Below are 21399 nucleotides of genomic sequence, written 5' to 3'. Positions count from 1 at the left end.
ATTTCTACATTAAATAAGCTACCATTGTCCACAGTTTATGAACACCCGCCATCCTGCGGTAGTTTGTGTGTATTGTTGCGCAGCGGCTTACGAACTCGACTTGAAAACGAATGGCTTTGCCTGCCGTACACACAGTTAACCAGTTTAAAGATGCTTGCAGAAATATACATTTGATTATATTTTGGAGAACAGACAGAAAAAGATCCGTCGATGTACTTGTGTTTGTTTTTTTTGTGTTCAGATGTTCAGTAGCAGTCATGAGCGCGAGCACATGTGAAGAGTTTTAACTCTTTCTTCTCTGTGTCAATTACATGCCTTTGAATGTAACACTCTGCAGATTCACTTCATTTCGACATTGTCTAATAATCCAAATGTAGTTGTATAAGTTACTATTATACAAACCAAAGGACAGGCAATGATTTTCGGGCTACAGATGGCAGAAATAATGTTTTTTGTTGCAAAGAGAGCCAATCTACTTATGAAAATAATAGTCATTTAAAAAAATAAATAAATCGAAATAATATAATTTTATATATATATATGACGACTTCAGATGCAAAAGCCTCTAAGTACCATCTGAAATTTTCTTCTAAAAGAGCATTTTTATCAAGTTTGTATGTTTATGTTCAGTTATTTCACTTAAATGGCAATGAAAAGTACCTATTAATTGTCATTAAAAGTGAAATTACTGAACTTAAATATACAAGCTTGATAAAAATGCTTGTTTTAGAAGAAAGTTTCAGATGGCACTCAAGAGGCTTTTGCATCTGAAGTCTTCATATATATATATATATATATATATATATATATATATATATATATATATATATATATATATATATATATATATATTGTATAAATATAAATGAATATATATATATATATATATATATATATATATATATAAAATAGAGGCCTATATGATCCGAAGTAACTAGTTACTCGCTACTTGAGTAGTTTTTTCATTGGATACTTTTTTACTCTTACTCAAGTAACTATTAAGATTATTACTTTTACTTTTACTTTGAGTAAATATTTCTATAAGTACTTGTACTTTTACTTGAGTACAGTTTTTGGGTACTCTACCCACCTCTGCTCTTACGTCGCATCATTACATATTCGCGTGCGCCATCTGCTCCTCAGATTTCTCTGCCTTCAGAACGAAGCGGTCACGTTTGCCCTTCGCTCGTGATTTTTCTGAGCTCAAAATACGACTTCTGGATTATTCTCGGCGCTTCTGCGACTGTTCAAGCGGAACTCTGTTTCTCCTTACGGTGAAGTTGCCATGGAATACCGACGCTGTACTCCGCCATGTGCTCGTTACATCGCTGACGACGACCCACACAGTAAGTGTGTTAAATGTTTGGGTTTTTCACATGCGCGCGAGGCAGTCATAGGATCGTCTAAATGCAAATTCTGTGAAAATGTGTTGCTCAGAACCCTCAAATCGCGGCTCGCGGTTTTTGAGAGGGAATCATTCGTCTCCCCCTGTCGCGCTCCCGAGGCCGCTCGAGGATCCGCGACTTGGGGTTCGGATGTAGAGCTTGAGGATGTGGAGTTCGAGCAGACGAGCCCCGCTCTTTCTCTCCCTCCCTCCCCTCGGCACGCCAGTCGAATTTTCGCACGATTATTTGCGCCCCAGCCCGGAAGCACGCGACTCGGTTTCTTTCGGGCTGGAGGATGTACTTTTTACCGAGGCTTCCGACTCCGAGGATTTCGGGCCTCCTCTCACCGACGAGGTTATCCCGCCGAGCGGCCAGGAAGCGCGGCCTACTGCGGCCTACGCGGAGCTCGTTGACGTACTTTCGCGCGCTACGGAGAAGCTCGCTATTGATTGGCCCGACGAGCCCCGCGAATCTCAGTCGTCGAAACTCGACGAGAGACTTCTCAGTGGCCCTAATTCTAGGCCTCAACGGAGAAAGCTGCCATTTTTCAGTGATCTGCATCACGAGATTTCCAGATCCTGGAAGCAGCCTTTCTCTGCGCGCCTCACTAATGCGGCAGCTGCTGATTTCACCAACCTAGTAGGTTCTGTGGAACAGGGCTATTCCGCCATTCCGGCGATTGAGGAGACTTTAGCCGACCATCTTGCTCCGTCGTCTGCGCCGTCCTGGAAGTCGCGCCCCCTCCTCCCCTCTAAAGCATGTAGGACTACTTCCTCTCTCATTGGGAAATCCTACATGGCGGCTGGGCAGGCAGGCATGACCCTGCACACTATGGCCATTCTTCAGGCCTACCAAGCGGACGTCCTGAAGGAAATGGACGAGGGCGACGGCGTGACCCCCGAAGCGGTCAAGGAGCTTCGTAAGGCTACGGATTTAGCCTTAAGAGCCACCAAACATACTGCACGCGCCATAGGTCGCTCTATGGCTGGTTCCGTTGCGGTGGAACGCCACTTGTGGCTTAATCTCACGGAGATCCGTGACAAGGAGAAGGTTTTCCTCTTGGACGCCCCCATTTCTCAAACGGGGTTGTTTGGTGAGGCGGTCAACACAGTGGTTGAGAAATTCCGCTCCTCCAAATCCCAATCGGCCGCGTTCAGACAGTTCATGCCCAGGAGGGTTAGGGAACCTTCTGCTCCCTCCCCTGTTCGACCCAGAGAACGTCCCTCTTATAGACCGGAGTTCTCTTCCAGGAGGAGCGAACCGGTGCATCCCCCACCTACACAGGTTTGGGGAGCCCGCGGTCGCCCATTTCCCCGTCAACGGCCTCACAAGCGCCTCCAGTTGAAGCGGTCCGACAAACCGACCGCTCCGGCGGCCCAGAGCCGTTCCTGACCCTCCGGTCGGAAAAAGGAGAGCTCCTCTGCTTCCTCAAGGTTGGGACAGACCGCGCAAGCGTTTCTGCCCACCTCCCAGCTCTCCTTTCCTTGCCCTGTCACCTTCGCCACTCAGAGTGTGTCGAAGTGCAGGCCATTTTTCACCATCTCTACTCAGCCCGGCGCGGGAGGAAGGAGACGCTTTTTGCTTTCTCCCCTCACCCCCGACACTCTCTATAACTGCCGGTCGCATCCTCGGAGGCACTTTTTGTTCTCCTCCGGAGCAGGCAGACCTGGTCACCATGACCCCAGCATCGATGCCTCCCATCACGTGCCAGGACGCCAAGGGCTCTCCTGCACAGTCAACTTCTCTACCCCACGAACGTCAACACGGCACCCTCACTCAGGTATGTCGTCTGCATTACAACATCCCTCTTCCTCTTTCACATTTCTTTCAAGAATGGGAGCGCTTACCAGGGGTATCGTCTTGGGTTCTCCGCACAGTTCGGTTCGGCTACACTCTTCAGTTTTGCCGCAATCCCCCCTGTTTCAACGGGGTCTTTCCTACTGTAGTGGACAGCGCCACTCAGGCTTCTGTACTTCAGCAGGAAATTTCATCCCTCCTTCTCAAAGGAGCAATAGAGGAGGTTCCTTCAGGAGAAACCGAACGGGGCTTTTACAGCCGTTATTTCCTGGTCCCGAAGAAGGGCGGCGGTTTGCGTCCCATCCTGGACCTCCGCCGACTGAACTTCGCCCTTTACAAAGGGAAATTCAAGATGTTGACGCTGAAAGCTATCATATCTCAGATTCGGCCAGGGGATTGGTTCGTGACAGTAGACCTAAAGGATGCTTACTTTCACATCCAGGTTGTACGGCGACACAGGCAGTTCCTCAGGTTCGCCTTTGGAGAAAGAGCGTTCCAGTACAGGGTCCTTCCCTTCGGCCTCGCTCTGGCCCCGAGGACATTCACGAAGTGTATGGATGCAGCTCTGGCCCCATTGCGGCTCCAGGGCATCCGTATTCTAAATTACCTGGACGATTGGCTCATTTTAGCCCAGTCCAGGGAACTAGTGACCCACCACAGCGACATCGTCCTGAGTCATATCCAGTCTCTCGGTTTGAGGTTGAACTCGGAGAAGAGTGTTCTTGCTCCGGCTCAAAGCACCATTTTCTTGGGGGTGAACATGGATTCCGTTCTCATGCAGGCCCGCTTGGCTCCTGCACGGATTTCCAGTCTGACGACATGCTTGGCCCGTTTTTCGCTAGGCCATCATGTGTCTGTGGGCACTTGCCGCAGGATGCTGGGCCTAATGGCTGCGGCCTCCTCTGTGCTACCGCTGGGCCTGCTCCACATGAGACCCTTCATGTGGTGGATGAAGCTCTCAGGGGTTCGGCCCTCCGGGCCAACCCTTCGTCTACTGAAGGTATCGCGCAGTTGCTTTCGAGCCCTGTCAGTTTGGCGGGACCCTCTTTTTCTTCGGAAAGGGGTCAGCATGGGTACGGTATTTCGTCGTCAAATGATTACGACGGATGCCTCTCTCACCGGCTGGGGAGCGGTTTTCGAGGGCAGACCAGCGTGTGGGGTCTGGACTGGCGAGACTCTCTCTTGGCACATAAACTGCCTGGAGTTAAGAGCCGTTTTTCTGGCTCTGCATCATTTTCTCCCTCTTCTGGAAGGACACCATGTAATTGTCAGAACAGACAACATGGCAGTGGTGTCTCATGTGAACCGGCAGGGGGGTTCTCGGTCGCGCACCCTAGACAGGCATGCGCGTCACCTTCTCCTGTGGTCTCAGAGCAGATTCCTGTCTCTGAGAGCAGTTCATGTCCCAGGGGTTCTGAACCTCGCAGCAGATTTTCTATCGAGGCAGAAACTCAGATCGGGAGAATGGATGTTGAACCGCCAGACGGTGGCCCTGATATGGGAGGTTTTCGGAGAAGCGGAAGTGGACCTCTTTGCATGTCAAGAGTCGTCCCAATGCCCGCTTTGGTTCTCCCTGAGTCCCCCGGCTCCATTAGGGATAGATGCGTTTGCTCACCCTTGGCCAACGCAGAAACTCTATGCCTTCCCGCCCATCAAACTGATCCAGGCGGTCTTGGCCAGAGTGAGAGAGAGCGGAGTCCGCCTCCTCCTGGTAGCTCCGTTCTGGCCGTCTCAGCCATGGTTTTCAGAGCTAATTCCTCTGCTGGAATCTTCCCCCTGGAAGATCCCGGTCAGGGAAGACCTGCTGTCCCAACTGCAGGGCAGGATATGGCATCCTCGCCCAGACATATGGAAGCTGTATGTTTGGCCGATCAGAGGCCGTTAGCATTAAGTTCTGATCTCCCAACTGACGTTCAGGAGACCATTGCGAGTGCTAGAGCCCCTTCTACAAGGAGGCTATATTCTTCCAAATGGAAGGTTTTTGAGACATGGTGCTTAGCACATGATAGGAGCCCGGTTAACTGCCCTGTTGGTTCAGTACTGGAATTCCTGCAGGAGAAGTTTGCTTCTGGAGCAGCTGCTACCACTCTCAGAGTTTATGTCGCAGCTATTGCAGCACATAGGGAATCGGACGAGATTCCCCTGGGGAAACTAAGGTTAGTTTCGGCCTTCATGCGTGGGGTTAAGCGCCTGAAACCGGCTCGCTCCCCTAGAGTTCCCTCATGGGACCTTTCTATTGTCCTAGAGGGTTTGACGAAGGCCCCCTTTGAGCCCTTGGAGTCAGCTCCGGAGCGGATTCTGACTCTCAAGGTTTCTCTTTTGTTGGCCTTGTCCTCATTAAAGCGGGTAGGAGACTTACAAGCTCTTTCTGTTAGCGAGTCTTGCTTGGACTTTGCTCCTGGCTTGGTCAAGGTTTCCTTGAGGCCGAGACCAGGGTATGTCCCCAAAGTTCTTTCCACAACTTTCCGCTCGCAGGTGGTTAACCTTAACGCTTTCCACCCTCCTCCATTTTCTTCTGAGGAAGATAGGAAGCTTAACTTGCTCTGCCCAGTTCGTTCTCTTAAGATATATGTAGACCGCTCAGGCGGTTGGAGGAAATCTAACCAGCTTCTGGTTTGCTTCGGTGCTGGCCGCCGTGGGCTTGCTGCATCAAAGCAGAGGATTTCTCACTGGGTCACAGAAGCTATCTCGTTGGCTTACGAGGTGCGTGGCTTGCCTTGACCTCTTAGCATTAGAGCACATTCCACCAGAAGTGTGGCATCTTCTCAAGCTCTTTTTAGAGGAGCACTTTTGGAGGACATTTGTGTTGCGGCAGGCTGGTCCTCTCCGCACACTTTTGTAAGGTTCTATAATTTGGATCTTGACATGACCCCGGGTTCCCAGGTTCTTTCTGTTTGAACTCATCTTGGTCGTTGTCTCATTTATGTACCAGTCATGGAAAGCGCTCTAGCTTGGCGAGTTTGGTAGTCCGTTCCCACTGCGCTATCCGCAGCGTTGAGTGAACCTATGAAAGAGAACGTCTCTGGTTACTTACGTAACCTATGTTCTCTGAATAGGGAACGAGACGCTGCGTTAGCTGCCAAGCTCCTCGCGCTGCTGACAGTTTTCTTTTCGGCAGAGAAATCTGAGGAGCAGATGGCGCACGCGAATATGTAATGATGCGACGTAAGAGCGTCGGGGCGGAGCCAGACTGCGCGGGCGCCATCAGCCAATGAATTGGCGTGATTCTATAGGGCTTCAGACAATCGGCACATTCGGAGAATATCCCACTGCGCTATCCGCAGCGTCTCGTTCCCTATTCAGAGAACATAGGTTACGTAAGTAACCAGAGACGTTTTAGTGTGTATGCCTTTAAATGCAAATGAAAAGGCGGAGCCTCACGAGCTCGCGCTCAGAGCCAGGACAATCTCATCTGATAATATCAAAACAGAAACTCTCAGTAGCGGTGTTCATTTCGACTCGGAGTCGGACAATAATGCCTACAGAGCCAGAGAATATATACTGTATGGAGATTGAACAGGTATAGTTTAGCTTAATTATGGTTATAACTTATTTGTCATCTGCTTTTATCCACTATAGAGATCGCTAAGACATGTGACCAAATGGGCGGCAACCGCTTCAGAACGCAAAGAATTATGGGTATGTTTGGCCAGGCTGGCATAGCCATATGTCTATGGGCATAGCAGGCTAGTGTTCTGCCATGAAAATAATGAAAAATTAGCATGAAAAACAGAATATAATCCTACAAAATGCAGCGGGCTAAAGAAAACATTGTCAGAGCATACCGCCTAAAACTAAATCCTAATGCAAAAACGAGATATGACGAGAAAATAAAGGGAATCAAAGGACTGGATCCTTACGAGCAGAGCGAGCGCGATCGCGATCGAACAGTGGCAACATAAAAACATACTTTGTCATTTTGTTCAATTGTGCAAAGTGTTTACTTATATTTGTGTACACTCGCAATAAAACACTACATTGTGCTTTTGTGAAACTGTAATCTGTAAACTCTTGTCAAACTGTAAGGGTGACCAGATGAGATTGGTTGTTGTTGTTGTTGTTTGGGGAGGTTTTGGGGTAGTCCTACTATGATATTAGACTACATAGCCTATAATAAAATTATTTTTCAAACCTGAACCAAACATATTTTTATTCAAAGATCAACAGTCTGTCATTAATCTTTAGTCTGCCACAAAAAACAATAACATTAAAATCATGAACTCAAATTTCATTGTAAAAAAAAAAAAGAAAAGAAAAAAAGACTGTTGTAACAGTGCGTAAATCAGACATTTCAGGCTATATAGCCTTAAGGGGGTCGCACACCGGACGCGCAGCTCGGCGGCGCGCCGCGCAGCGCCACGTCTTTTAAATTCGAACACACTATTCTCTATGAGAGTACACACACCGGCGGCGCCTTTCGGCGTCTGTCCGCGGCGGCTCAGGACCGTGTTCAAAATCCTGCCGCGCCACAGAGCGCCATTTACTTAGTTTTATATAAAATTTACATGTGTGTGTCTCAAATCGTAGTTAATGTATATACGGACTTCACCCTGTGCTGCAATATACATTTAGTTTTATATTTATTTACAGAAATCAGAAAATTGCTGATGTTATCGGATTTTCAGGTGACAGTTGTCCAGACGTGGCGCGGCGCGGCGCTGAGCTGCGCGTCCGGTGTGCGGCCGCCTTTACACTAATAAGCCTTATGCCAAAATTATTATTATGACGAAATTGTCGGTCATTAAATAAGAAAACTAAATAATTGTGTAGATGATTTGCTTTGTGTAACCCAACATCAGACATTAGGCCGAAGAATTTTTTTGCACACAGTGCCGCGACCAATCAATCACTCCTTTATGAGTGGCTGCCTGCACATTCACTGAACTCGCGGCTGCGGCAACTCTCGCTCGCTTATCAATGCATTTAAATTCGCGCCTACAGTCTCTTTGTAGAACTTCAAAAAAAAAGAAAAAAAGAAAAGATGCTTCAGCCAATGAGCAGCCGACGGGGGCTGCCTGCAGGACGACTCAACCTCCATGGACAGTTTTTAAAGTTTTATCAGACAATAACTAGGCTACTCAAGAATTTGCTTTAGTATAATTTTCGGGACAATTAGGGCCGGATTCGGGTTTCGGGACAACAGCTTCGATTTCGGGACTGTCCCGAATTTTTCTGGACGTCTGGTCACCCTAACTGTCACCTACAACTGTCACCCAACCAAAATCTCTCTCTCTCTCTCTCTCTCTCTCTCTCTCTCTCTCTCTCTCTCTCTCTCTCTCTCTCTCTCTCTCTCAAACACACACACACACACTGTTTAAAAGCAAAAAAATATTTATCCAACTTCATTTAAAAACAGTCTGTCAATGCCATCTTTTGGACATTCATCATTGCGTTGGTTTTAATTTCTTGTCCTTAAACAGAGCTCTAATCTTTTTTTTTTTTTTTTTTTTTTGTTACACTTAGATTAAAAAAGAAAATCAAATGTACACTGCGTTCTTCCCTCCATGCAATGAAGTTTGGCGCCTTATGTTTGTGCCGCGGATTCCCAAAATGCTTTGCGTTCACCACTGGGAATACGTCATGATGACGTCATATTAGCAAGCCTTATTAATACAAGCCTGCTGTAGCAGACCTCGTCTGAATGATGACCAAAATATACTGATGAGTTCAAGTTTATTGTACATGACACAAAAGATGAAGCGTTAGTTTTACTCCAGAAAGTCACTGTAAGAGCAGCTAAATAAACACAGTATAAGATGTGAGCATTTAAGTCTTATCCAAAACACTCTCCCTTTCATTAGCATGGAACATACACAGCGAAGTACACAAAACACTCGTTACAACTAACAGTAAACAAATATATACACACCTTTTCAGTGTGTGCTTAATAAACTGGTACACTGTATATCCGTAAAACTACTCGATGAGCTGTCATAAAGTGCGCGCTCTCACTTTCATTTCTGCCGTGATCAGTAACGTTAGGCCTATCGCTCCGGAGACTGTAAGCTGGATCACGAACAGTTGGTACAGATCCATCCTCGAGTAACAATGAGAGTAAATGAAGACTGCTATGTTCATTCTTACATCCAACAACAAAACACCTCAATCGCTTAGGAGACATTCTTGTCTACAGCTGCTCAAGCGTCGAAACAATGGCGGACTGTGTCCCGCTCCCTCACGGCGGGTCTATGCTCAAACTGCAGTGTCAATCAACAGTCGTGGGAGGGGCCTGTGCAAAGTGACGTCACATTGCCCCGAATCTGAGAACAGCTCATTCTTAGACAGTGCTTATGATTTATGGGGATTATAAAAAAAGCACTGGGTGGATTTTTATCATTATAGGGTGGTTGTGTACACACACTGCCAACACACATTTATGTTCAAACACCATGTAAAAGTGAATTTTGCATAATAGGTGCCCTTTAATATAAATATGTAAATTCAGTAGGTGGGGGGCGTGTTATGAAGTCTTATTACAGACTTCGAAATATTTCCCCACAAATTACATTTTTGGAAATGATTGCAATGCTGTTTGTGTGCAAGTCCGGAAAAGTGATCAGCCAAAAAAAAAAAGAAAAAAAAACTGTTGCTGATCATGTGTTTGGAGAAAAAAACATCCGGTTCTGATTTATGGCCTCAGTCATGTAGACGATACAAATTACATGAGTGATCTTTAATGTCTAATGCTACATTTTATGTTAAAAAAACTCAGTTGATACTGTCCTCCAGTGTGACATACATCTAAAAGTTACTACTTTAAACAGCATTTTGTAAGGTATATATTAAGCTTAAATCTCAAGGTGATGCCTTGTATGTATTTTAATTAATTTAAGTATTTGCAGTCTTTCAGAGAAAATGGAGGCCTGTTCTGTTCACCACCAGTTCCAGAAAGAAGCATCTCCACTACCAAGTTGTGTGTCTTTGAAGAGTGACAGATCCATGGCTGAGCCTCCTAAATTCAGTGATAAAGTAGAACACTTCAAACACAGGTGTGTTTACACGTCCATATCTTCAGGAATGGAATCATGTAACAAAGTGGAAATATTATTAAATATACATATTACTGGATATTTTATAGGAAATGAGCTAAGTCCCATTTGTTTTATTAATTTACATCCTTTATTTTATTTAAATACAAGTTTCTGAAACTAATTTTAATTTTAACATTTTGTCTAATTCCAAATGTTTCTAGGTAAATGTGAATGTAAGCACTACAGTGGCTGCATTATGTATCTGTAGATGAGAGCATGCAGTTTATTTATAAGTTTATAAGTCCCTTTCAAGGAAAGTTTGTTCATAGGGAAATTGATTTTTAACAATAAATTATAAACCTATTATGCCTGCATTATATTCAACTTGGTTTTAAAATAATTGTTTAACATCAGAATTCATGGTAAAAAAAATACATTACCCATAATGCTGTACAGAAAATTCCACCAATCAGAAAGTTGAAACAAGCAAAATGCACCAAAAGAGGCTTGTTTGAGATGAGCAAAATTTTGCAGTCAGGCGCAGTTGCTCTCCTCCAACTGCGCTGATCAAAAGCATGATGGGAAACCACATGCTGATGACACAGCTTAAAGGGGTGGTTGATTATGATTTCACTTGTCTAACTTTAGTTAATGTGTAATGTTGCTGTTTGAGCATAAACAACATCTGCAAAGTTACAATGCTCAAAGTTCAAAGCAAAGGAAGATATGGGACATTCTAAAACGCTTAACGTGAAAAACGCTTAACGTGGCTTACTGTACTAAGACAGTGATATTAAATGACCAAACTCAGTACACATCATATTAATATACCATACTATGTATAAAAAATCAGATGAGCCCAGAAATCAAACGCAACGCGTTTAATTACACGTTAAAGGGATAGTTCACTTTGAAATTAAATTTTGGTATGTTTTAGCTTACCTCAAGGGCATCCAAGATGTAGGTGTCTTTTTTTCCGCAGTAGTTTCAATTTTTATATTTTTAGGTCAAACCGTTCTTGTCTGTCAGTCATATAATGCAGGTCTATGGTCACTGTCTCAAAGAGCATGCACAGAGTCCAAATTAAAACAATTCCCCATCGTCCAAATTAAACAATTCCCCATCGTAAGTACACATTGATGGCCCAAGACACGAAACGAGCGGTTTGTGTGAGAAAACGAACAGTATTTATATCGTTTTTACCTCTTGTACACAGCCACGTCCAAGTGATCTGAGAGCGCGGGCGGGTATAGATACAATAGAAGTCTCCTTGGCTACTGCAGCAATGCGACATCTAGTGTATATATCTATAGACGCGCTGTGAGCTTACATTGGATTTACATCAGAAGAAGAAGAACGCGATTTGAAGACAAGAAAGATGTAAGGTAAGAAATTCGTACTTATTAGTTTATGGTATTGTTGCATAAACTTCACATTGCAGTTGAACTGTTGCTAGATATATGGTGAATATTATACTATTTAGACCCGTGTTTACTGTTAAATACTGTTTGTGGATATCTGCTCAAACATAGATATGTATAACCATAATGTTTAATATTTTGGAGCGCGATGGCGTTTGAATGTATCATATTTTGGAGCGCGCTGTGGGTTTGAATGTATCATATTTTGGAGCGCGCTGTGCGTTTGAATGTATCATATTTTGGAGCGCGATTGCGTTTGAAAGGAAAAATGCACCAAACATTAGGCTTTATGTTTTTACTATTATCTCATTTCATATCATCATAACGAATGGAAACATTTGAAGTAACATAAGATAATCAATATATTTTTCTCTAGCATTGTTACTGAAATCTTTTGGAAGATTTATAGGCTGCTTTGTAAAATAAAATTATTTTATGCAGTACTGCACATAGCTTATGCCTACAAGGCACAACATATGGTGTTCATTATATTATATATTGTTGGAAACAGTGTGTGTGTGTGTGTGTGTGTGTGTGTGTGTGTGTGTGTGTATTCTGTGAATTTTAAAAAGCAATTTTAACCAGAAAAATCTCAAATGTATTCCCAAAATCGTGCAGGCCTAGTTTCTCTTGATACCAGTATGTTCACTGTTTTTCTTTTCTTTCAGGGACCAGATGCAACTGAGTCCTGCTGACTTCAACATTCACATGAGTCTCTGTACATGAACATGGTAAAGTGAAAATCAAACACCATGGAAATGAAAGGTATGTACAATGTTTTTAGGAATGGCACAAAGGTCTCTGTCTTTGGATCATTGTTTTCAATGTGCTCTTTTGTCATTTGTTGTGTATTTTTGGATTATGTTGTGTTGTAAATAAATCCAAACAATCTAAAAGCCATTCTTTTTTAAATCTCCTCATTCTTTGTGCAAGGTTGCTCTGAATGACAGGGCCTGATAGCTCCTAATAGGGCCGTTAGGGGAGTGTCTTTGTCTTTCTCAGGTGTGAAAAGCCTTACATATTAATGAGCTCCCGCATAAAGCTTTCTCACACAAAACACGTCGTAAAAATTTTAAATCAATATATTGTCTTATCTGAATGAGCAGTCAGGGTGATTTTCACATAGTTTTGGAGCAAATATTCTAGGCTACGTCATACAATTTTCAAAAGTCTTGTGAAGAAATAATCAGTATGGGTTTCATGGCCTTATTTCAGTGAGATTTTTTTTTTTTTTACAAACCACGCATAAATGTCATTATCTCAAAACTACAAACTTTTACACACATGCTGCTGATATATTATTGTAGCAGAGTTTGTGCTGAATACAGTGTAATTAGACTTTAGCCATGAAAATGTCACTAGTAACAGAAAAAAACACAAATGTCAGAGCATGTCAGAACACCTCCAGGGCCCAGAAAACAGCTCAGACCTCAGAGGGTTAAATGACCAAACTCAGTACACATCATATTAATATACCATACTATGTATAAAAAATCAGATGAGCCCAGAAATCGAACGCAACACGTTTAATTACACGTTAAGCATTTTTCTCCCATAGAAAACCGTTATTTTGTTTTTTAAGGACTACAACAAATGGCTGGTAGGGACTACACAACAATCCTCTCGGGTTAGTGACATCACTAACCCTAAAATTTACATGAACCCTGCTCCCGGGAACACGCAGTCCACGTTGAGAAGAGTAAGAGTTGTTGTAGTCGCGCACACTTGTAAGTCTGCTCAAGCTGTCACTTCCTCTTTTCACATGCAATACAGAATGTAACACAAATGCAGTAGCATGTCACTCCGTAGTAGGGTTAGGTATTGGTTGGGTTTTATCCGATACCAGTACCTACTCTGTATTTTTCAAACAGTTCCGGTGCTTAAACGGTTCTTAAACCGGTACTTAAGAAAACGAAACCGCACACACTTTATCAAAAAAATAATACCTGTGTGTGTTTTCTGAAAAAGATTTTATGATTTCTGATTAAATTAAAACTTGTGCCGATTAAAAGGCTACTGATGTTACTTAAGTTAAGATCAAAATTTTGTCTTCTCATATTATATATATTATATTACATATTATATATTATAGACTTTTACAAAACAGAGAAATATCTGACACTGAGCAGAAATATTTAACACACATAGTATAGCCCATAGACTGTAAAAAAAGATGGACGACGCCCCTTCGCTCTCTTCCATTGATAAGAACTGAAGCCGCCAGAGTCCCGATATGGCGCTGACATATTGGAACTTGAGTCTGCGCAGTAGCGATTTCGGGACCAGACCTGCGCAGAAGTGAGCAGGAAGTAAAGCCGCGAAATCAATGCTCCGCCCTCACTCTCGCAGAATGCACTCAGGGAGAGTGGATTCTGCACACTTTTTAAAAAATTTATTGCAGTACGACAAGAGGCTTGTTAAAATAAAGTAAACACAATCTCCTCAGTCCTCCGAAGATCCCGAAAAAATGTCCGTTGGTGCTTCAGTGACTACTTCGCTCAGAGAACCTGTCAATCACAGCTGTCAATCATGACGTTACACCACCTCATCACGTAACTAACTAAAAACCAACTTATTTTTGAAACAGACACTTGAACTTACATCAGCGTGATAAAAACGACAGAAAATGAAAGAAACCACCTTTGAAAAAAAGATATGTGAAGTGTAATTTAATTGTTTAGTTGGTCTCACGTCCTGTTGAATAACACGGGGAGGCGGGGCTTATGACCTATACTAGGACCAGTCACCGGGGGGCGATCGAGACGTTTTGGCTTCACTTTTCAGGGCTTGTGCGGCACGCTTGGTATAGCCTCATATAAATATACTTGATATACTTCATACTTGATATGCAAGATTTGCTGTAATACTAGACTTACCCGAAGAGGAACACTGTAGCTGAACTTGAACTTTAGTCAAGAGTGTCAGAGGTTTTGGGTTCTAATCCGCATTCGTATTTTTTTTTATTTTTTTTTATTTTTTTTAACCGATTATGCTCATCCATTCTCATCCTAGGGTGTCATATACTGACGCTTTTGACATTTCGTCTACATCCAACCATAGACTGTAAAAAATATGCATCCAACGCACATGGCACCCTTTAGCGTCAATATGACAAGCACAGAGATTTGTTCGGTTATGGGTAGGTTTAGGTCTGGGGTAGGGTTAGGGTTAGACCGCTTGGAGGCGCCTTCTGGCCCATATCTATCTTATATTGACGCTAAAGGGTGCCATGTGCGTTGGATGTAGACGAAATGTCAAAAGCGTCAGTATATGACGCCTTGGGATGAGATCGGAGATCGGGCTGGCTCATCAGTGGTTGTATATCAAGCAGGGACACTTTGTGTGCATTATATTTTGTATAATTTGGTCTAAAGTTATATTTTGGGCCTAAATCGAACTTCATTCACGCACACATAAAACGCGTGCATACACCTATACTAAGTAGTCACACATACATGTATACTGCTGAATGCTCAAACTATATGAAATGCACAACGTCACATCTAAAGTCGCTCACGCACACACGCAAACTCTACACACACGAGACGTGCGGAACTCTCCGCGCACATACTCATCTGAGACGCGAGCACACACACACACAAACTCTCCGCGCACATACTCATCTGAGACGCGAGCGCACATACTCATCTGAGACGCGAGCACACACACACACACACACAAACTCGCGCACATACTCATCTAAGACGCGAGCACACTAGTGTTGTCACGATACCAAAATTATTGTTTCGATACCGATACCAAGTCAAGTATTGCGATTTCGATACTTTTTCGATACTTTTCCTGAAAAGGGAGAAACACTCTCAAATATCACTGCTGTGCTTTATTTTAAAACCGGGACAACATTCTAATCATATTACACACTAATAAATTAACATATGAACAGCAGATATATTAAACATTTGAACAAAATATGAAATATAAAAATATAAAAAATAAATTAGAGCAATGACATTCAAGGTAAAAAAATATATAAATTTAGCAGCATTATCTCATTTATCATAAGAAACATAAGAGCTTTATCTTGATTCTGAACTTTGAATAAAAATATGAACAGCGATTATATTAAACAATGTTTAATATTGGTAACATATGATAAGCCTCATTGGTGATATATTTGACATGTGGGGAGAGAGAGATGTGTGGAAGGCCTATACTTCATGTTAAACATAAATATATAGCAGCAAAGACAACGTCGGCAGTGTTGACGGCAAAATAGGCTACAGAATAATTCGTTCTGTATTGAGAGGTGCAATATTTGAAAATCGATAATATTTTTTTTAAATGACATTTATTGTATTTATGTCAAAACGTTCAAACATCAAAATGTCATTTATTAATATGTATTCGTGTCAAAATGACATAGAAACATCTTTTCCTATTCTATTTTGCCTGGAAACGCTTCCAACACGCTTGCGTGTCGCGTGAAAAATAGGCGTCGGTTCTATTTGTAGCATGCGCGCGTTTTCCGCGCGTCTCGAGCTGCGCCCAGACGCGTGTGTCACTCAGGCAGTTAACATGGGAGCCGAAATAAAAACGGACACGACACGCAGCCAGTGTGTCGCCGGCCTTACAAATCTGGAACGCAGTCATTCTTAGAAGTATCGATACTAATAAATTAAGGAATCGTGACGTTTTTAATTTCAGATTTACTTTTGAAGTATCGGTGCACCGTGCAACAGAGCAAGGTAGGCAACGTACTTCCACATGTCACTCCTCGCGTCATCTTTTTCTATGAGTCGTGGACCACTTGTTCTCGCACATGCAGCCATCTCGCTGTAGTGTTTTGGTTTTGTCACATGACACTGACAGCGGCAGGTTCTTTGCTGCGTGCGTCAGGAAAAAAACACAGACGTCCATAGGGAGGCGTTTTTTTTTTTTTAAGTATCGATACTGAAAAATGTAGGTATCGTGACGTTTTTAATTTCCGAGTATCGCGATACTTTTGAAGTATCGGTACACCGTGCAACACTAGAGCACACACACACACACACAAACTCGCGCACATACTCATCTGAGACGCGAGCACGCACACACAAACTCTCCGCGCACTTACTCATATAGACGGCGCCTCATAAATAGATCGATCTCTGCAACGTATTGAAGCGCGCGTCCGAGTGAAGAAAGTGCGGTGTGCGCGAGCCACAAGAGAAAACACTGTATCCGCGCCACTGATCGCAGCGGCAACGAGCACTTTGATCACTTGATTTAAAAAACACATTTCAGCGCTAGACCGTCTCTTATTTAACAAACGAACTAAATGAATGCTCTGCTATTTAACTGGAGATGTTTTGTTATTGGATCATTCGTGCCGCGAGATGTTTTATAGGGGGCTGTAAAAAAAAGTCAGGCTCCGAAATCAGGCACCGAAAGTTTCGTTCTTATTCGGTCTGGTTACTACCGTTTACGTCGGAACCGGTTCCCTATTGGAACCGGGTTTCGGTACCCAACCCTACTCCGTAGGCATCTTACAACAGTTCCCACACGAGCGATTTTACAGATTATCATGACAGAATATGCTAATCAAAGACTTGAAGATGGTTAACTCCACATCAGCAACATAAATTCATCAACTAACCATTCAGAAACATCTATTTACATTTACATCTATAACATTTATTTTCATATAAAAGTAACAGAACTCAAAATACATCACATTTATTAGCAACACACAACTTGAGTGTGAATCACGCAACATCCACCATTGATTTCGGAGGTGTCTGATCCACTACGAGATGGGAAAACTATCCATCTTGGCTGCGCTTATTTCTCTTCTCCCCTCACTGCAGCCACCTACTCTCATCTAAATTTCAGGCAAGGTGAGGTGCATCTCAAATGAACCCTAATATCTCATTAGCTCCTCCCATGAATAACCCCAAATGACATAATCAAGTCAGTCTCCCTCCACTCTCAAAATATTTAAATATTTGAATATACAGTACATGCATATTTTTGCAATAAACTTAAAATATATTGTTTTTATGTATAATCAACATTTTTTTAAATGAGGAATTTTAAATTTCGCTATTGTTTTTTATTTGATAAAACTTAATGGGATTGTAGTTCTTTCTATCATTAAAGCAGTTAAGTACACAGACTTGTCCGATTTGTCTTTTTTGCTTCAAATCAAAGTTTGTAATGTTGTGCTTCACCTCATAGCTTATAACAGGGACTTATTCTGCCATATTGTGCATTGCACTTTCTTCCTTTCATAGGTAATATTAGTGCACCGTCTTTGTTTCTCTAAAGTCTCTGTTTATAATCCCTTTACATTTAATAGCTAAATTGGGAGTTATATCGAAGATAATGCTGTCTCAGAGTGTTCAATATATCCTATATTATTTACTCAATAGGAAGTCCTACAAATGACACCATGTCTTAATATTTTAATTGATTTCAGTCTACAAAAATGTTTTTGTATTTCTATTGTCTTTGTTTCTGCAGTGGGAAAAAGAAACAGATGGATCAAGATCAGTCTACGTACCTGTCTGGAGATGATGTCTGCTTTCAGTGCAGAAAAGGATCTGAAATTTTTCCTGGTATACACCCACACATGAGAAGGTCCGGTCCTGCTGAAGAGCAGCTGAACTCTTACCAACCAGTAGATGGCATCCTACAGCGTATCAAAAATAGTCACAAAACCAGCATGAAGAACAAGTATGAGAGTTTGTGTGAAGGAATCAATATACAAGAGAATAAAACCCTCCTGAACAATATTTATACACAGCTTTATATAATAGAGGGAGAAAGTGAAGGAGTAAATGAAGAACATGAGGTTGTACAAATAGAGAAAGCCAAGACTGAACGCTTACAAGGTACTCCAATCAACTGCAATGACATTTTCCAGCCCATACCTGATCCAAGTTATCAGAGAAAAGACGAAAAAGAAAACATAAAGATCGTTCTTACCAAAGGCATTGCTGGAATTGGAAAAACAGTCTCTGTCCAAAAGTTCATTCTAGATTGGGCTGAGGGCAAAGCTAATCAGGATATTGATTTTCTCTTTGTTCTTCCATTTCGGGAACTCAACTTGGTTAAAGATGATCAGTACAGCCTTCACAGACTTCTGCTCGACTTCCACCCAGAACTTTCTGGGTTTGATACAAAGATATATGATTTGTGTAAAGTCTTATTCATCTTTGATGGTCTGGATGAAAGTAGAATTATGTTGACATTTTTACACTGTGAGAAAGTTTCTGATGCCTTTACAACATCATCAGTGGGCATGTTGATGTCAAATCTCATTAAAGGAGAGCTGCTGCCCTCTGCTCTCATCTGGATCACATCCAGACCTGCAGCAGGCAGTCAGATCCCCTCTCATTACATCAGCCGTGTGACAGAAGTACAGGGATTCAATGACCTTCAGAAGGAGGAGTATTTCAGGAAGAGGATCAGAGATGAACATCAAGCCAGCAGAATCATCTCACACGTAAAAACAGCAGGAAGCCTTCACATCATGTGTCACATACCGGTCTTCTGCTGGATCTCGGCCACTGTGCTTCAGAACATCCTGAAACAAGATCACAGTGCAGAAATCCCCAAAACACTAACTGAAATGTACATACATTTTCTGATCATTCAGACCGATATGAAGAGGCAGAAGTATGGTGAGAGAAATGGGAAAGATCCAGAGTTGCTACTGCAGTCAGAAAGAGATGTGATTTTGAAACTTGCTGAGCTGGCTTTCAAAGCTCTGATGAATGGTGATGTCCTGTTTTATGATGAGGACCTCAAAGAGTGTGGCATAGATGTCAACGAGGCCTTGGTGTATTCTGGGATTTGCACTGAGATCTTTAAGGAGGAATCTGTGATCTATTCAAGGAAGGTGTACTGCTTTATTCATCTGAGCTTTCAAGAGTTTTTTGCAGCGTTGTTTTTGTTTTCCAACTATTTAAACAAGAACAGTGATGTTCTGAAAATGTTCCAGAAGAAAAAAGGGAGAGGAAAGTTCAAACCGCAGTCCAATGAAGTTTCACTTGATGTGTTTCTGAAGGGTGCAATTGATGAAGCACTGAAAAGTGATAACGGACATCTGGATCTTTTCCTTCGATTTCTTCATGGCATCTCATTGGAGTCAAATCAGAGACTTCTCCAAGGTCTGCTCACACACATTGAGGACAACCCTGAAACCATGAAGAAAGTGACAAAAAACCTCAAACAAAGTCAAAAGCAGAATGTTAGACCAGAAAGATGGATTAATCTCTCACATTGCTTGATTGAAATGAAAGATACTTCTATTCTTGAATACATTCAGGCTTTCCTTAAAGCTGAAGGAAAAGGAAAAAGAAAAATATATCTGTCTTCTATCCACTGTTCAGCTTTGGCTAACATGCTTCTGATGGCAGAGGATGTGCTGGAAGAGCTAAACCTCAAGCAATATAACACAAAATCCATAGAGGCTCAAAGGAGACTGGTACCAGTTGTGAGGAACTGTCGAAAAGCACTGTGAGTTTTGATGAAGTTAATAAGATAAAGAACCCATAAACCAACATTGATTTGAAGAAAGCCTATATCAATAATTGTTGATCTCCAAAGAACTATACAGCCACCTGTTGTTACCTGTAATAGTTCTTGCATTATATTCTTTCATTTCAGATTGGCAGGCTGTAATCTCACTGATCAATCGTGTGAAATTGTGGCATCAGCTCTACAGCCAGCAAACTCCCCTGTGAGAGAGCTGGACATGAGTAACAATGACCTGCAGGACTCAGGTGTGAAGCTCATTTCTGTTGGACTCAAGAGTTCACACTGTAAACTGGAGATACTGAGGTCAGTTACAGGTTGTTATCACTCAAATATTTTGAAGTAATATCATCATCATTTGTAAAGATTGTGAAGCAAAAGGGCAGTTGGAAAGTATACAGATCATGTTGGGAATGAAATCGAGTCAATTGATTGTCCAATATAAATATGACTGGTTTTATGCATTACTTAATTAAGCGCTGTTCCCCACTAAATAATTTTTTGTCTTACTGTGTGTTAAAAATTATTCTTAATTTTATTTTATGTGGTGGTATGTTTATATAAAATGTAAAAATATTAGAGATCATTTCATTTCAATCGATCATTTTATTGTAATATTCAGCACAATAATATATTTGTAATATTTTTTCTTTATAGATTGAAATGCTGTAAACTCACCATACAGTCCTGTGAATCTTTGGCTTCAGCTCTGTTATCAGCAAATTCATGCCTGAGAGAGCTGAACCTCAGTAACAATGACCTGCATGATTCAGGAGTGGAGCGGCTCGCTGCTGGATTGAAAAGTCCATACTGTAAACTGGAGTTATTGAGGTCAGCTACATATTATTTTATACATTAGATTAGATACTGGGAAAGAATAGCACTGTTGTCTGTAAAGATAGAAAAGAATATAGTCAAAACACTTAAAAAAAAAAATAGATCAGAATCAGAATCAGAAAGGGATGGGATGGTATGAAAATTTAATATCACGATTATAGTGACCAAAATTATCGCGATTATCAATATTATCACGGTTTTGTTAAAACGAGATGAAAGTGTTCAAAAAGAGATGATGATCACACTGAAGGCATTTCAACAAGTTTTATATTTTAAAATCAACAAACAACAAATAAAACAAGCAGCTATATGCTCTTTTTAAAGCAAGATTCTATTCTGTGCCATTTCCTTCCTTATAATGACGGTCGTCAATAGCAACGCATTATAACACCGCGCACATCCATTTTAACGGCCACCTAGTGTTAAGTAGTGTTCATGACATGAATGTTGATGTGCCTTTAAGATAACTTCTTCTATGGCATACGTTATTGTATGCATGCTGTTTTT

General features: G+C 42.0%; 1 protein-coding gene across 6 annotated transcripts in view; it reads left to right on the top strand.

The window, feature by feature from the left end:
- LOC309499126 (NLR family CARD domain-containing protein 3) overlaps positions 1–21399 on the top strand; it is a 38954-nt gene that overhangs the window by 1938 nt on the left and 15617 nt on the right. For 4 of the 6 annotated variants that reach the window (XM_082170167.1, XM_082170168.1, XM_082170172.1 and 1 more), the window contains exons 3-6: positions 10025–10171; positions 18037–20037; positions 20188–20361; positions 20713–20886. In XM_082170167.1, the coding sequence (XP_082026293.1) occupies positions 10025–10171; positions 18037–20037; positions 20188–20361; positions 20713–20886 (2496 nt within the window). Of the gene's footprint in view, positions 1–10024; positions 10172–11050; positions 11539–12178; positions 12340–18036; positions 20038–20187; positions 20362–20712; positions 20887–21399 lie in introns of those variants that run through there. The other 2 variants (XM_082170169.1, XM_082170170.1) reach the window with 2 other exon arrangements.

This window comes from Leuciscus leuciscus (genome assembly GCF_965113295.1).
Source record: "Leuciscus leuciscus genome assembly, chromosome: 5".
NCBI lineage: Eukaryota > Metazoa > Chordata > Actinopteri > Cypriniformes > Leuciscidae > Leuciscus > Leuciscus leuciscus.
The sequence above is the reverse complement of the archived record's forward strand: the minus strand, read 5'-3'. Positions and strand labels throughout refer to the sequence as shown.